Genomic DNA, 17875 nt, shown 5'->3' on the forward strand with positions numbered 1-17875 from the left:
AAAAGAATGGAAATGGGAAGCTAAGCCCTGAGAGAATTTGGTCGAGTTTTCTATCAGTGCATTCTCGGGTGGATTTGCTGGTGTCTCGTGAAATTAGTGCATCCCTGGAGGAGAGACTGGCCCCAAGACTTCCTGATTCTGGTATTCAGGTTAGAATGATAATGTAAGTTAATGTGGAAAGCCTTGCCTCCTATTCTCCTACAAATTTGTATGAAGATGCAAATATCTGTAGCTTGAACATCTAGAATTCTCTAGTAAAATAAGAAGGTAGACATTTAAGTAAAATATTCGGTTAAATCAATAGTTCTAGGTCTTTCTGCATTCATTTGCATTGCTCATGAAATCAATATCATCTATGATTTCTAGGCATGGTGTGCTTCACCTAAACTGTCACACACTCTTCACCAGTCTGTCCGTGGGAGTCCTTTACACCCTTATCCCTGCCACATCTGAGCTCTTCTCTTTTGATTTTTTAGTAGTATTTTTATTTGGGCTTTTACTTTTCTGCATCTTTCCAGAAGTTTATCCTTTCCCCTTAAAAGAAAAAAAAAACTTCTAGTTTTGTTGACTCTCTGCAATTAATTCATAGATTTTGTTTCATTAATTTCTGATCATATATATGTTGTTTCAGATTTTCTAACTTACTGCCCTCTGGGCTAGGTCATTTGCTCAGCCCAAGTAAACCATTCCATCTTTTCTACTATAATTAGAAAAAAGTGAACATTTCCCTTGAAATACTCTCTCAAAATTCCTAGCATTTGTTGGTGTTGTAGCAGGTGAGATGTGTGAACATATATATAATACTACAATATGTATTCAAATTGTTGTCCCATTATCAAATAGGACCCAACTGTTAAAAGCTTCACATTCACCTTAGTCTTGGTTGTCATTCAAAACACATGAGTGACTGGCAGCAATGGTCTATTTTCCCTCCCCACTCCCATCCCCCAAGAGTCCTTTAAGGCTCATGTCCTCACCTGAGGTTCATGGGACAGACATGTCATAAGACACTTTCGGGTCGGCGGAGAATGAGATGATGATGAGGTCAATGGCATTTCTGTGAGACTCTTCACACTTCTCACAAAGACAGAAAGAGTTGACAGAGATTCATTTAGATGCCCCTCAATCTGGTTTCTATCGCTTTAGGAATCAGAACAGGAGTGATCCTGTAGCAAAAACTTGAATTCATTCAGTTAGGTTTCATCAGATGAAATCTGATTCACTGGCTATTCCCAGAATGAAGACTGAGAGTGAAGAGAGGATCAGAACGGGAGAGGACTTCTGTGGTGAAGCAGTCCGTGACTTCAGGTTTGCTGATTAATTTCAATTTCGCAAGTTTCCTTACTTATGCTATTGAGGATTGTCATTCGGAGCCTGTGGACCATGTTAAGATAGACTGCCTATCACAGTGATTTTCTGTTTCCTCCCTGCATTCATCAAGAGACCATCAGTCAGGTACAGTTGTAGATCCACCATCATGTGACAAAGCCTGCTTCCTCTTTTGGAGGAAGGATGCTGGAGAGAAACCCCAAGCCCCTAACTGTGAAGGAGGTAGCCAATGAGAGGAGAGGAGAGTCCAAAGACAAATCTGGGCCTATTTATCAGCTGGTCCCAGTCTGAGCCCTTCTTCCCCCCAGCTCTGCCCAAGCTGCCCACCCCATCTTCTTTTGTACCTGGCCCTGCCTTTAGCTTACACAGTGAAGTGTAACATGCCACATCACTCAACTGTAGGTGACATATCTGATGGTGCCCTATAAACCTCCTAACAATGTAGACAACTTCTTAATACTAAGTTATTGCCATAGTTGTCTACCCTTTTATCCTATCATTTCTATATTAATACATTTCTGTATCATGTCTCCCTTTCTTCTTTTAGAAAGATATTGACTATGACCAATAACAATTTTTAACCAATGCCTAAATAAAGACAAACATCCGTAATCCATTTTTTGGGAATGTGAAATATTTTCTAGGCTACTTCCTGCTGATTGGGGGCATTGGTAGTCTTATGGGAACACAAAGAAAATTTAGGATTATGGTCAAGTCCTGATTGGAGTAGTCTATAAGGCTGTATCATCTGAGCTAGCTATCTCAATTTTGTCCTGAGCAGTTTGGAGTCCAAAGCCGATCTTTGGGTGGTGTTTGTCAGCTTAATGCATTATTATTGTCCTGATGGAATCATCATTGTGGGGTCCCATCTTTTTGGAGACTTCAGAGTTGCTGTTAAGGTATGGTCATGGTTCACTGAAGAAATTTTTTTCGTGAGATGATTTTTCTGGATGATTTGTTCTTTCTCTTTAGATGTCTCATTTGTCTAGTGTTCTTCAGATTCCTTAGCCTTCATTCTCCTGAAAGACAAAAAAAAAAAAAAAAAAAAAAAAAAAAAACCTTCCCCACCCCTAACTTTGGGGAGGTTCCAAATCAAATCAATTTTGTTATGGTTTCTCCTAAATTTTTTGTTTTCTCTTCTATAGCTGTTCTAGCATTCAGAGCAGTATGTTTTTTTTACAATAGGTATTAGGTTCTTTAATTGCTCTGGGAAGGAGTTTCTTCCATGATGACAGAAAAGAACTGAACAGAATTTGACATGGGGGCCTGTGAGAGGCCTCTCAGGGTGTTTCTCAAAGGCAAAGGCAAAGGATTACTTTGTCTGTCTCTTGCTGATATAATTCATTAGTCCAATGTCTGCCTTTGCCACACCTTCTGCATAATCCAGAAGGGAGGGACGCTCTGTTGGGATTATTCCTTGAGAAAACATTTCTAGGAATGCCCTGTTTAGAGTCCCTTTTTAGTGACCTTGTTTACTGCAATTGAAACATTTGACATTACTATTTTTCTCCAAACCTCTGGAAATCATCTCTCCTATCCAAGCATCATCATGGTCATGAAATTTAATATTAATTGTATCTTGGATCCATTCCTCCAAGGGTGCTGATCTTGCCTTTAACAGCCTAATTACCCTTTTGCATTGTGAATTAGTATTTTCAAAAGCCAGAGATTCAATTATTATTTGTCTAGCTTCTGATTTTGGTATCGTTCTATTTACTGCTGAAATCAGTCTTTATAAGAAATCAGTGAAGGTTTCTTTTGGGCCCTGTATAACTTTTGTAAATGACTCAATTTTCTTTCCTACTTCTTGAGTTCTGTCTCAAGCGTTCAAGGCTGCCATGTGGCATAAAGCTAGAGTGTGGTCATCATATAAAGATTGTCTTTGCATATCAGCATAATATACAGTTCCAAGAAGTTGATCTTGCAAAACTTCCACACCTCTAGCTCTACTTTGTTGTTCAATGGTCTTAGCTTCATCCTTCCACAAGGTCCTCCATTGTAATTGGAGACCAGCCTCTAAGACTGCTGTAACCAAATTTCTCCATTCTTCAGAGATAATTCTATTACAAGTTGACCATGAGTTTAACATCTGCTTCATGAAAGGTGAGTGGATGCCATATGAAACTATTGCTTCTTTGAATCTCCTCAAATCTAACATTTGCATCTTTGTCTCACTCACTTAAGGGGGTGGGGGTAAATATGAAGCATGGTGATGGTGAGGCTCACAGGTCATGGTTCCATGCTAAGAAAATAACTGAGCCATAATCTTAGAACAACAAAGTGATTCTGCACCCATAAGCAGACCCTGAACCACCATGTTAATAAATGCTTATTTAATCAAATCTATTTTGCTTCAATACCATGTCCACATTTCCAATAACAATAATAAAACTAAATAAATCAATGATAATGGAAAAAAATAAAAATCAAAAATCAATTTGAAGAAACAATATGAGCAAGGACAAGAGCCACTATGGTGGGGAAGGGTATATTATCACACCAGGAATTTGAGAAAAGCACAACACAAACCCAAACAAACAAAACATAATCATATCCTAAAAGCCTTAAAAGAAAAAGTTGATAATTTCCTGTTATTCAGTCCTCTGAGTGAATTCTTTAATAGACTCTCTTTCATCTTGAAACTTGTAACCGTTGTCCATCAGGCTCTAGAAATTTTCCTCCGTTCCAGGGCTTCAACAGAATAGATGTGGCCCGGCCCTCTATGAGCTACTCGTACTTGGGAGGTTTCTATGTGTTTTCTTCTTGTTAATAGAATTCTATTGGAGTATTGGATAGGGCATGTCTCAGGTTCTCATAGGTTTTCTCCTTCAACACCACTATACTTCAGATGCCATTTGGTCTTGGCATCTCTACACCATGAACGAGGGTTAACCAGGAAGCAATCTGCTGGGGCACGGTTTCGGCTCAGGTCCAAATTATTCAGCACAGATCTTGCTTCCTCCCTAAAGACTTCCTTCTCATCCTGAACTCTTGCCTCCTCCCTAAGTGAACCCCATGGTCATGAAACCATGGTCTACAAAGCTGAACTACAGATGGGAAGTTGAGCTTCACAAGCAGCCTGTAGTAGAGAAGGCCATCGATGCACTAAACAACAAAGCATGGACTCTGCAAAGATGGAAATATTTCATTTGTAATAAAAATGGGAACAAATTGAACAGATTTCAAAGCAAGGAAACATGTCAAGAGTAAAAATAAAAAACAAAGTATTGTATGATTTAAAATGTCAATATTTAAGGAGGAAACGAGAATTGTGTGTGCCCATTCATCCAAAACCATTCTAATTGAAAATTTCAATGTTTTTTATCCTTTTTATCAGAAATGGCCAGGGCAAACATAATGACAATCAGTAAGTTCACATTTCAATTTAAAAGGACCATGAAGGGCTGGAGAGATGGCTCAGCCGTTAAAGGCTAAGCTCACAACCAAAAATATAAAAGGACCATGAAATACCTTATATAATTGACCTCAATTGTCTATTCACACTGAAGTACAATAAGTTAGACCACACTCAACACATTCCCAGCGATGCTTTATTATTCAACTAGGTTCATTGCAAGTGGAATATTTTTAAAGTATTTTTATTTATTGGATTTCATTTTTTTCATACAATATGTTTTGATCATAGTATTTTCCCTTCTCCAACTCATCCTTGATCTTCCCCATCTGACTTCATATTCTTTCTCTCTCTCCAAAGAAAAATCAAAACAAACGAATACCCAGACAAAACATATAGAGAATCTGCTTTATGTTTGCCAGCTACCCCTGGCCTGTGGGGGATATACCCAGGGTCACTCCATTTGGAGAAGACTGCATCAGTATATACTGCAGGCAGGTCACTATTGTAGATCTTAGAGCTCAGAGCTGGGTGATATTGGTGACTTCTTTTCTCCTCCAGTAGTGTGCATAGTACCTTCCAGCATCATGGACACTACTAGTCAGTAGAGGTGAAGCTCCTGGTTGGGCACTACCAGCTCAATTTCTCTAAGTTCAATGATATAAGTAATAAGTGTCTCCAGCAATAGGGTCTTATTGACAGTTATTGGAGAACAACCAATGGCAGTAGCTTGTAATGTTGGGGGCTGTCTATGAGATCCCTTTGACCAATGACTTAACAAGATTTCTACTACCAGGATTTTAATTGGTAGTATAAGATGTCTAATTCAGGCATTGACTCCCTCATTATTTGGTAACCCCATTTCAATTTCTTTCATATATAATATATATATATATACATATATATATGTGTGTTTGTGTGTATATATAAATATTAGGGATTTCAACAGTAGTAGGTTTCCATACGGCTTTTCAAAAGGCCTTCAGTGTTAGTTGTTCCTCCCCATGTTCCCTCCTTTCCCCTCTCATCCCCCTTCCAATTTAATGCTCCTAGTTTTCCCTTTATTTCTTTATAACACTATGTTCTATTCTCCCTTGGAAGATCCCACTCTCTGCCCTGGTCCCTTCCTCTCCCCCTAACCTCTGGGATTATTCATATTGAAGCACACATATCCAAAGCTCAGAAGCTAAAGTCCACACAGAAAGAACATGCCATGTTTGTCTTTCCGGGTCTAGGTTACCGGGATGAATTTGTCTAGGTTCATCATTTTCCTGTAAATTTCATAATTTTGTTTTTCTTAACAGTTGAATAATATTTTCTTGTGTAAAAGTACTATACTTTCATTATTTATTCATCAGTTGATGGACAACTGGTACCGTGAAAGCTGATCCTCAGGGAGGGGGCATTCGGGTCAGTTCACTGAATTAAAAAAAAAAAATCTTTGGGCTAAGTATATAGAACACTGGGCTAGCATGCAGAAGGCCCCAGGCTCAATCACCAGATGGCAAAAAAGAAAACAAAATAGCTTCCTTATGCTATAGCACCTGAGGATCCATCGAACCAGTGTAATAATAAGTGAATTGAGTCAGAAAACATACAGGGAGGGCAAGGGTTTGTTTTATTCTTTGAATCACCTTCAAAGTGGCATGTGGTCTATCTCTTAGTACAGATCTGCCAGTCCATTCTAGCCAGGTCCTAAAACAGACACAGCAAACACTCAGCAGCCTAGACTCCATGCTGGGACCTAAACAAACACCAACAGTTATCAAAGAATTATGATCATGTAGAGTATGACCTCTGTGTGGCCATGTGGAATAAAAGTAGAAATAAATAACAGCAAGATGTCTGAAGATGTCTCAGACTACTTGAAGTTAAAAATATGCTTCTAAATACCTCGCAGATCACAGAGGAAACAACAAGGAAGACTATGGTAGTGTGAGTGCAACATATTAGAGCTGTTGGTTGCAGTAAAAGCACTGCTTGGCGTGAATTTATTTAGCTACGTGTTTGGATTAGAAAAGCAGAAAATGTGAAATCAATATTCTTAAGATGGTAGAGAAAGGGCCAGCTGTGGTGACACACACCTTTAATTCCAGACCTCAGGGAGCAAAGGTAGGTGTTCTATGTGAATTTGAGACCAGCCTGGTCTACATAGTGTGCACCACACCAGTCAGGGCGGCACAGAGAGATCTTGTGTTAAATATGATATATGTGTGTGTATGTATGTATGTGTATATATATATATATGTGTATATATGTATGTATATATATGTATGTATTTTATATATAGAGAGACAGACAGAGACAGAGAGACAGAGACAGAGAGACAGAGAAAGGAAAAAAATATATTCTTTATATATATGTAGAGAGAGAGGAAGGAAAAACTAAATATAAAGTAGATAGGATAATTAAGATACTAGAAAGAAGAATGGAAACTCAGAACAACTTAGATAACTATCAAATTCAAGTGTTGATTCTTTGAAGAGTAATTAAACCAACAACCTGGCACAGAGAGATGGCTCGGTGGTTAGGACACTCACTGCTCTCCCAGAGGACCTAAGTGCAGTTCCCTGCACGGACATGGTGGCTCACAGCCACCTGTAACTCCAGTTCCCAGAGATCTGATGCTCTTCTGACCTCCATAGGCACTTGCACACATAGAGCATATACCAACACACACACACATACACATAAAAAATTAAAATAAAAAGTCAACACTATTAACTTGGTTACAAGGTCTGTTAAAACTTCTGCCTCTTGGTGGCACACGCCTTTGATCCCAGCACTCAGGAGGCAGAGGCAGGCAGATCTCTGTGAGTTCAAGGCCAGCCTGGTCTACAGAGTGAGTTCCATCCAGGAAAGGCGCCAAGCTACACAGAGAAACCCTGTTTCAAACAAACAAACAAAACTTCAACCTCTTTGGAAGCAAGAGGCATTTTCAGAAAAAGAAGATGCCACTCCTGCTATGGCCAGAAGAGGGCATCACATCCCAGCAAGGTGGCGGTACAGGCCCTCTGATGAGGATGATGGAAACAAGATTGGATCCTCTGAAAGAGCAAGTGTTCTTACTCCCTAATCCCTCTCTCCAGTCCAAATGATGTGATATACGGTGGAGGAAAAAATAAATAAATAAACGAGGGTTCAACAAGCTACCTACTCTCCTTAGCATCTGTTAAAAATTATTTTTAAATCTCAAGCCAGGTGTGACTACTGTACACGGTTATGAACCCAAGACTCAGTAGGCTGGGGGAGGGGAGTGCAGAAAGTCTGGAGCAGCTGGTTAGCCTTGTGAGTTCCAGGCCAACTCCAGACCTTGTCTCAAAATAATAATAATAATAATAAACCTTATCTCTCAGACTTAGTTAAGAGCTTAGTGCCTGGGTCCTCTTGTCACGTGTGAGGGCACATATTCAATCCTCAGCATGACTACAGCACAAATACTATCTCTTGGTGCTTTGTAGAAGTGTAAGCAGGACAATAATAGGACATATGATCTGGATTCGGGGCTTAATCATGTGTGTGTGTGTGTGTGTGTGTGTGTGTGTGTGTGTGTGTGTGTATTGATCAATAATAGAATTCCTTTCTATGTGTACATAAGTAGAGGGAGTAAATCAAGGTCTACCTACCTCTTCTAAGATACAGAAGCCTTCCAGACACAGAGCATTGTGGTTTCTGCAGAAGGACTATGGGATGTAACAGGTCTAAGCAAAGCTTGGAAATCCATGAGCATGGCAGTCAGGGATCTGGCAAACCAGAATCCTTCTAGAATCTTCCTGCTACTTATGTTTCTGATTTTATTGATGAGGATGTTCCTTTGTGCGTAGGTGATGAGGGTGGCGAAGATGCGGGGGATGTTGTGTCTGTCTCTCTTCTCGGAACAGACGTCCCTGACACTTGGACTTCCCTGCTATGATGGACTATACTCCTGAGCAGGGGGCCGAAGAAATGTTTCTCTCTTGATTTGCTCTTGTTGGGGCATTTTGTCATAGCAACAGAAAATAAAGTAACACACACACACACACATACACACACGGAACTAAATAGTTATTTCCAGGAAAATGGACGGACATCATCATATTAAACAAAATGAATCAGACTCATACAGACAAATACTGCATTTTTTAATGTGGAATGTAGTTTTGTTTTTTTTTTTTTTTAAATAAATGCCATAAAGGTAGACGGCAGTGGGACTCTAGGACACCGGGGTGGGGGAGAGAGAAAAAAAGGGGTGGTGGAATGATCAAACAACATTTCATACAAGTACGAAAGATAAAGCCCATCATTTTGTACAAACAACACAGTCTAATTCTGAAGACTGAGTTTATCCCATCTTGCTCCTCCTGCCTCATCTCCTTCCAGTATGGATGGCACAGGGCAGGCATTCTCACCAGAACTGGCATCGTGTTTTTGGTTTTTGGGTCTTCCCAAACTCCAGGACTTGAACCAAATATATTTTTTTCTTTATAAACTACTCACTCGGCAGTGCTCTATTACGGCAACATAAAGCTGGTACCAGGTGAAGCGGGAAAGGGGTGTGGGGCTGGAATCCAGCTCCTACTCTGCCATTATGTTCTTCCTAGTTTACAATGTGGCCTCACTAATCCAACCATGCTGCCCAGTGCCATAGCTTCTGCCAGACAGCACGCAAGAGTGCCACGGAATCCTTCCATTCGCTGAGACAGGATCTTACCATGTAGTCCTGGCTGTCCTTGAACTCACAATCCTCCTAATATGGTCTACTAGGTCCTAAAGTTATAGCTAATTGCCATCATGCTCACTCATCTTCTTTGGCTGTTTCTAAAATTATTCGTTTGATTGCTTGTTTTAAACAAAGCAAATATAGATTTATTAAGGAAGGGTGAGAAAAGAATTCCCAAAAGTGGGAGGGGGCCAAGCAAGGAATACCCTCCCTTTGATTTTTTTTTTTTGTGGGGGAGGGATGGCCTCAAACTCAGATATCCACCTGCCTCTGCCTCCTGAGGGCTGGGATTAAAGGTGTGCGCCACCACCACCACCACCACCACCACCACCCAGTTGTGATTTTTTAAAATTTGCTCATGATGCTACAGCAGGGACAAATACTGAAAAGCCACAACTTCACATACACATGTGCATGCACATATTTATACACACACATACAGCTGTACATATGGTTACCACAGGTCGAAGGCCAATGGCTTTGGAAGACAGCATTGCCTTGTGCAAAGAAAAGCTAGCAGGGCCCGTGGGGGAGGGGAGGGTGTAGCAATAGTGTCTTTGGCCTCACACCACACGTGACTCTTGCTTTCTTCTTGCAAAGAGTAGCACTGTTTTATTCAGATTCTGAGAGAGGAGCGGTGTTCTTAGAGAAAATGAATAGAGCCAAGACAAAAGAAGTTATTTCTGGCCCCGGCCAGTGAGATACACAGGTGAAATAGCTGGAAGACACTCACTGGAGAGGTAATGTGTGAACAGACATGCACACAGCATGCAGTGGTCATTCTTTTTCCTGCTTTTAACTCTACTTGGGGGTGGATAATTTGTTTCGTATAAGGACACACCACCCATCCAATCATGAACAGAAGCATGGAAAGATACATTTCTTTGGGCCTCAGGCCAACCTGGAGTGTGCCACCACATTGCATTGGGCTCCACAGGTACCACGGGGTGTGCTGTGACTTCTGGAGAAAGGAGGAAATGAAACACCTCACACAAAGGAACAGCAGCTGATAGTGGCGGAACCATAACAATCATGATAGAAAACATTCTCTCTCTCTCTCTCTCTCTCTCTCTCTCTCTCTCTCTCTCTCTCTCTCTCTCTCTCTCTCTCTGCCTGCCACCTTCCCACAGTGTTCTGGGATAATATCCCCAGCCACTGCCTCTTGCCACTGCTAAAGAACTCAGTCATAGATGTCACAGAACTGGGCACTAACCCAGTTCCGTGTTATAGGTTATAGGTCTAACCTATAACACAAGGGCGGGGGGGGGGGGGGGGGGGGGGAGGTGAGCAATAAACAACATGTAAAATCAAAGCGGAATTAGTACTACAGCATCCTATATGTCAAAGCTCTAAGCAACAGGTATTGTTCATTTCTTCTGTCCCGGAAGCCACAACCCTGCAATCTAGCCGATGAAGGAGCTCTGTGGTTTGTGTGTTTAGGGAGTAGGGGAGGGGTGTTGGCTTAGTCTGGTTTTGTTGTTGCAGACTTCAGGAATAAATGGCATTGCTGCATGGACTTTTCCAGTGGAAATGAACAAAATGTCTGCTCATCTCAGGTCTGTATCAACACAGACCGAGTAATAATTCTGTCCAAGTGTGGCCCAGTGAACCACGGAGTTTTTTCTTACTTACAGTCACATGCATAAGGAATTATTAACAGGAGGGTGAGTGTCCCCAAAAGGGCACCATCACCAACTCCTACCTCAGCATGATGAAGACTTCCCCTTGGTGGCACTGATGGAGTGCCCCTCTTAGCCACCTTCTACACTCAGTATACTCTAGCATTGCCCCGGTCCTGGAAAGCTGTGGTAGAAATCGGGGGACACAGGACGCAGTGGCTGGAATCACAAGTTCTCCCTAGCCCTAGTATGAAGGACTGTCAACAGATCCCATTTTGAGGATGGCCTGTAAGTGAGCCCAGCTACTTGGACTAAGAATGTAACCCTACTGTGCTCAGAGGACAGTGGTCCACACTCTCCTGGACAGTATACTTATGAAGATACCACACTGCTTCTGCTGGAGACTAGAGTAAGACCGTGTAATTTTCAATACAATCTTAAATGGGAAAAAAAAAACAGAATCCAAGAGTGTGTGTATACATCCTCTCATTACAACCTCGGGGAACATGGCTATAATTAGCCTGGACTGTAATTGGCAAACAGGTTGTTAAATATGCACCCAGCTGAAAGCAGGCTTGGAGAGTGTTGTGGATTCACAAAACTGCTTAGGCAGGAAACTAAAGAAAGAAAAGACCACAGTGCTAACTTTGAATGCTATAAAGGGCATCCATTACTCCTCTCCACCAAGATCATCAAAATGGCCCAGGCAGCCAAGTGCAGAGCTGAATTGCCAGTTATAGGAGAAGGTATAGGAGGTATAGGAGACCTGCATATTCCACGCAGCACCCAGCGCTCCACTGTGGAAGCCCATATCAGGACACAAGCCCCATAATTCAAGGAGCAATAGGCGTCTGGCCCTGAGGGAACACAGCACAGCTTCCAGGTACCACTGCCTGGATAAATATTCCTTCCAGAATGTTTGCTGCCGATCTGCAGCTTTGGTGGATGCTGTGCTTGTGGTCAGTCCTAGGACGTATGAACAGGCAGATCTATGCCCTCCTTGGGAGGCTGCAGGGGACAGTAGAGCAGACATGTCCCGTGAGATCAGCCATCTAGGAAACCTGCAAGACGACACTCACAAATACGTGCTCATAAGCATGTAAAGGGGCCTTTGAGATGGTTCATCCGGTAAAGGAGCTTGCCTCCGAGTCTGACGACTTGAATTCAATCCCCAGAGCCCACATGCCCCCTATAAATAAATACTTAATTTTTAAAAAGTATGTGAAAATAGATACCTATGTATTAATACAGTCTCTAAATGTAAGGAAATGTTCTTTGCATTTTCTGTCTACTGTGCCCTATGGCTGACTTAGACCTTTCTATAGTCATACATCAATATTCTCTATTTTTGAAACAAAGTCTCTAGCCTGGTAACCCAGCCCATCCTCATTACATAGTCAAGGTTGTGCTTGAACTTCTGATCTTCCTGCCTCCACTTCCCAAATACTGGGTGATGCCTTGTTACCATGCAGGTTGTGAACCTCACTTTGCATTATCTGACTTCTCTGCCACCATGCTCACACTGTCACCCACCTGGCCCACAGGATACAGGCAGAAAGAAGCATGTTGCACACAGGAATAAGTCCATGTGCTGCCCTGAAGAAACAGCCCACTCACTCAGTACAGTCAGTCACCTCAGAGGACTTCTGATTCAGGGCCTCCTCCTGCCCCCTGCTTCTTCAGACCCCGACTCGTGGGTGTCTTCCTCTAGCTATGCTCTTCTCTACAGTTGGGCTCTAACACAAAGGAAGCTCCTCATTTTTATGTAACCTATTTTACAATGGCCATTTTGAAGATCTAGGAATGGAAATTGTAAATAACAGTGCATTGCCAAAACCCTTTCCTTGGGAGAGACAAAAATAACATGAACCTGCCCCCTCAGGTCCCAGTGATAAACCACAGTTTATTCCTCCAGAGTTCACTGGGAACCAATGAATGTATCAGGCCAATGGGGGAGGCTTCCAGGCGACCTTAACCAGCTACTCTAGAAGGTCTGCTCCCAGGAGGGATGGTGGCTTCTCCATGGCTGTGTAGATGAAGCCTCTTCCCTTCATCCTTCCCCATCGGCATCCTGTAGTCCCTCCCCCAAGACCCAAGGTCACATGCAACTAGGGAAGAATTGTAGCTAGTTAAGGTGGCTGTACCCTCTCTGCCCCTTCCTCCAGTGAGGAAAGGTAAACAGCCAACAGGTCCAACTATGATGAGCTTTTGGCCCAGGCTCAGCCTGACTCTTGTTCTACACAGGACTACCCACCAGCATGATCTTGAAATAAAATCAACAAAGGCCTAAAGGAAAGAAAAGCAACATGATGAAATGGTAGACAAGTCTGCATATAAAGTGCTCAGGCGTGAGTATATGGAACCTACATGCAGGCAATAGCACCTGACAATGGTGGACCACAGAGAGGTGGAGGTCTGTGAGAGGGGAAGCATCCACTGTAGTACCACCATCACCAAAGGCTAATGTTGCTTTTCCGTAGTTCTGGTTCTCAGGAGACTAGATCAAGAGCAGTTGCTATAGAGAGAGACCACCACAGTCCTTCCTCCCATAGATCCACTACATTAACAGTTATTTAGATTTACCTTGACATATATGTGTGTATTTGAATGTGTGTGTGTGTGTGTGTGTGTGTGTGTGTGTGTGTGTGTGTGTGTGTGTGTATGTATGCACACACACTTTCGGAGGAGTTTTTGTTTAGAATCACACTCTACATTTTAACACACATAGGCTTCTGTCTGATTAACCAGAGGCACTCTCTGAAGTCTAATGCTGTTTATTTGGGACAACAGAACCCAACAACGTGAGTCCATGTACCCAGGGAAACTGTGTTCATTCAAGGACAGTTGGGGCAAATGAAGTTTTTGAAGGACAAACTGAGGAGGAAGGAGATGTAGAGATGGCTCAGTTAATAAAGCACTTGCCATACACCATGAGGACCTGAGTACAGCACCCATGTGGACACAGTGACATTCACCTGTCACCCCAGCACTGGGGGCCAGAGACAAGAAGACCCCTGACGCTTGCTGGCCAGGCAGTCTAGCCAAGTCAGTGAGCTCCACAGTAGGGTGTCTTAGGGAAAGGTTGAGGTCCAGGTATACAGATAGACAACAGGGCCTTGGGGGTCAGTGAGAGACCCTGTCTCAGAGAGCAAGGTGGTGAGTAACTGAAGAGGAAACCTGACAGTGACCTATGGCCACCACATGCATGCACATGTTCATGCATGTGGATACACTCACACAAATGTGCTCAAACGCCACACACATACACACACGCACACGCACCCAGTAAGAGGATTGCATAACTATTTTGAAAGCATCTTAGGCTACAAAGAAAAACAAAAAAAGGTAGTGCTATTCCAAGATTAAACAGTTGTTGGGCAGACACCTTTGTATATAACCAGTGTGTGCATGTGAGCGTGTGTGTAAGGTTGTGGTTCTAGTAGAGTATTTTATGGATATTCTTATCAGTCATGCATGCACAAGATCCCCTTCTTTGTTTACTTATTTGTTATTAATTAATTCAATATTTCTGCCTCCTTTTTTGTTAGGGCTTGACAAGTGAGTCCGTTTTCATTCCTACAAGCTTTACAGTTTGGCAAATCAAAGCCTCTCCAGGCACCAGAAAAGCATCGATGCATGTCGTGCCAAATCGCCTGTGTTTCAGAATTCCCAGGGAGGAATTCCCAGGGAGGTCACGGCAATCAAGGAAAGGACAACAGAAAGCAGCTAAAGGTGGCACTCCTTTGTGCCTGTGTAGTCCCCAGAGACCCCGGAGACTCGGATGCTGTAAATGGGACTTGGTGCTGGGCCGCCCACAAACCCTGGGGACTCGGCTGCTGTGAATGAGACTTGGTGCTGGGCTGCCCACAGACCCTGGGGACTTGGTGCTGGGCTGCCCACAGACCCCGGGGACTCGGCTGCTGTAAATGAGACTTGGTGCTGGGCTGGGCTCCTCCGACAACTGGAGAGCTGAGATATCTCCGAGGCACATCCCCAATCTAGGAGGCTGTCTGCCCTAGCCACTTGAGAGGAAGTACACAGAGGACAAGTTGCAACAGCCACTGTACTTCCTTCAGGCCTCACTCTTAGGACGTGGCGACCAGCAGAAAGCAGCTTGGTGGTGGAGGAGTGCCTTAGTGGAGGGAGGCCTGCCCGGGTCCAGGCGCACCACAGAGGTAACCTCAATGCTTGTGGGAGGGAATGAGGCTCCTGGGGGCACACTCCCAGGGGTGCTGTGTTCCTTCTCTTACCTCCCCCCAGTTTTTCCTAAGTTGTAGTCAATTCGCAGGCCTTAAAGATCAGGGTTTCTTAAAAACAGTGTGGGGTGTTCTAGAGGCCTTTTTAGATGGTGTAGAACACTTCTTGGCTCTGACTCAAATGTGCTTGAGTCCGCAGCAGTTGTCAATAGATATTGGAGAGGCCAGTGTGCTGGTCCTGGGAGGAGTTCCAAGAAGTCAGCGCTCGGTGACCTGGCTTCTCTGCTCAGTCTGGAATGCAGTGTGCTGCCACTTCTGGGTTTAGGGAGGAAAACAGAAGGGTTAGAGGCCACAGACTGTGTTGAATTGAAAACCCCGTTCTGCCGCCGCCGCTACTGAATGGGGTCTGACTGAAGCCTCATCTCGCCTTTGCTTTCGCTGCCTGGGAAGGACACCCGAGTTCTGTCTCTTCAGGCAGTCCTTGAGCAGCGCCCGAGACGGGTCAGCTGCCGGTGAGTCACACTTCCTCACACCCTGGACCTTTCAAAGGTCCAGCCTGGGTCTGAAACCCTTCCCTGAAATGACTTATTCTGTTCTAGGGTAGACGCTCAGTGTGTCTGCACCGGCTTGCATTTCTCCATAAAAAAAAAAAAAAAAAAAAGAACAGCTGATGTGCACCCCCAGCCTTCCTGCAGCTGGATTTATCCGCGACCGCCATGGGCTCTGTGAATTCCAGAGGCCACAAGGGAGAAGCCCAGGTGGTAATGATGGGCCTGGACTCTGCTGGCAAGACCACGATCCTGTACAAACTGAAAGGGAATCCACTGGTGGAGACCTTACCCACAGTGGGTTTCAACGTAGAGCCTCTTGAAGCTCCCGGACATGTGTCGCTGATTCTCTGGGACATTGGGGGACAGAGCCAGCTCAGGGCCACCTGGAAGGACTATCTGGAAGGCACTAGCATCCTTGTGTATGTACTGGACAGCACAGATGAAGCCCGCTTGCCTGAGGCGGTGGCTGAGCTTGAGGAAGTCCTGGAAGACCCCAACATGGCCGGTGTCCCTTTCTTGGTACTGGCCAACAAGCAGGAGGCTCCCGATGCTCTTCCGTTGCTTGAAATCAGAAACAGGCTGGGCCTGGAAAGGTTCCGAGACCGCTGCTGGGAGCTCCGGGCCTGCAGCGCTCTCACAGGCCAGGGGCTACCGGAAGCCCTGCAGAGCCTGCTGCACTTGCTGAGATCCTGCTGAAGTGCAGTAAGCTGTGACTCCTCGAGGCTGGAGCAGGACAGGAATCAGGACCAGCAGGACCCCCTGAGCAGGCAGAACAGCTTATCCTGGCTTCTGTGAACAGGAAGGGCCAGCTGGTTCTTGAGAAACTGCGGCTCAGTTTACCACACAAGAAATGCTTTTACTCTTGGACAGGACATTTTCTTCTCAGGACGTGTTCTTGGTGGCACTTGTGCTGAATGAAAACCAACTGTTTTTTTTTTTTTGTTTTTTTTTTGTTTTTTTTTTTTTTTTTAATAATAATAGCCGGGGGGTGGATATAAAAATCCTCAAAATACCAAGTGTGAATGAGACAAAGTTGGCGACAATAACTGAGAACCAAGTTCACGAACGAGAGGAAGTCTCAAAACTGCATCTGAGTGTCACCTGGAACTACTGTCATGGGAAGCAATTCTTCCTGCTGCCTCTGGGCACAGCCACTGTCACTCTCCCTCCAGTTCGCCGGGCTGGCAGCAGAGAGGGGCCGTTCAGCTCCCACAATTTTACCCTGCCCTCCAACTCTGATGAACTCCTCTCTGCCCTCCACCCTACATTGTAAAAAAATAAAACAAAACTGCATGTGTACTCTCTCTCTTCTTGTGCCTTTTACTTTCTTGCTAGCACATGTCTTTCCCTACATATGAGAAGATTGGGGACTAGAAGGTGACTTAGCAGGTAATGGCACTTGATGCTGAGCCTAATGATCTGGGTTTGGTCCCCCCAAACCCACAGGGTGGAAAGAGAAAAATGATTCCTGCAAATTGTCCTTTGACCTCCACACATGTGCTGTGGCACATGCATACATATACATGCACACACACACACACACACACATACACACACACACACACACAATGGCAAGCATGTGTCTCCCATCCTCCAAATAAGCACATATTTTTAAAAAGTGTTCTCAATCAGAACAAGCTTGGGATGTAGCACAGTGCCTTGAATGCACGTACAGAGTTTCGGGTTCTATCTCCAGCATTGGATTGGGGGTACAGGAAGTGTAAAGGTCAATGGTGCCTGCCCATAATCCCAGTGTCTGGGGGCCAGAAATATGAGGAGGACTACAAGTTGAAGTCGAGCAGGGGCAGCAAAGTAAAACAATAATTCTAGTAAAATAGATCAGATGGGTTGATTTTAATGAATGTGTAGGGGGAGAGAGTTGTTTCATTTGTGGCCAAAACAAACAATCTCCCCTGGTGTGGTGGCCACACAGCCCTGGGAGCAGGGAGTCTACATAGTCAGATCCTGGGAAAAGAGGGGCAGGGCAAATAAATCAAGAAGGAAGGGAGGAAGGAAGGGAGGGAGGGAGGGAAGGAGGGAGGGAGGGAGGGAAGGAGGGAGGGAGGGAGGGAGGGAGGGAGGAAAGAAGGAGTGAAGGAAGGAAGGAAGGAAGGAAGGAAGGAAGG

The 17875-nt window shown here is 44.0% G+C and overlaps 1 protein-coding gene across 3 annotated transcripts; it reads left to right on the top strand.

Moving 5' to 3' along the window:
- The first annotated feature begins 14827 nt into the window (after positions 1-14827).
- On the top strand, positions 14828-17048 carry Arl11 (ARF like GTPase 11). 3 transcript variants are annotated; one of them, XM_076545148.1, is made up of 2 exons: positions 14828-15177; positions 15524-17048. In XM_076545148.1, the coding sequence occupies exon 2, from the start codon at positions 15915-15917 to the stop codon at positions 16443-16445; it is 531 nt and encodes a 176-aa protein (XP_076401263.1). In that variant the 5' UTR covers positions 14828-15177; positions 15524-15914; the 3' UTR covers positions 16446-17048. The 3 variants fall into 3 exon arrangements, with proteins under 3 accessions (XP_076401263.1, XP_006984358.2, XP_015858266.2); XM_006984296.4 differs by having other exon boundaries at positions 14829-15710; positions 15798-17048; XM_016002780.3 differs by having other exon boundaries at positions 14829-15177; positions 15798-17048.
- The last annotated feature ends 827 nt before the right edge of the window (positions 17049-17875 follow it).

Source organism: Peromyscus maniculatus, chromosome 9 (genome assembly GCF_049852395.1).
Source record: "Peromyscus maniculatus bairdii isolate BWxNUB_F1_BW_parent chromosome 9, HU_Pman_BW_mat_3.1, whole genome shotgun sequence".
Lineage (NCBI taxonomy): Eukaryota > Metazoa > Chordata > Mammalia > Rodentia > Cricetidae > Peromyscus > Peromyscus maniculatus.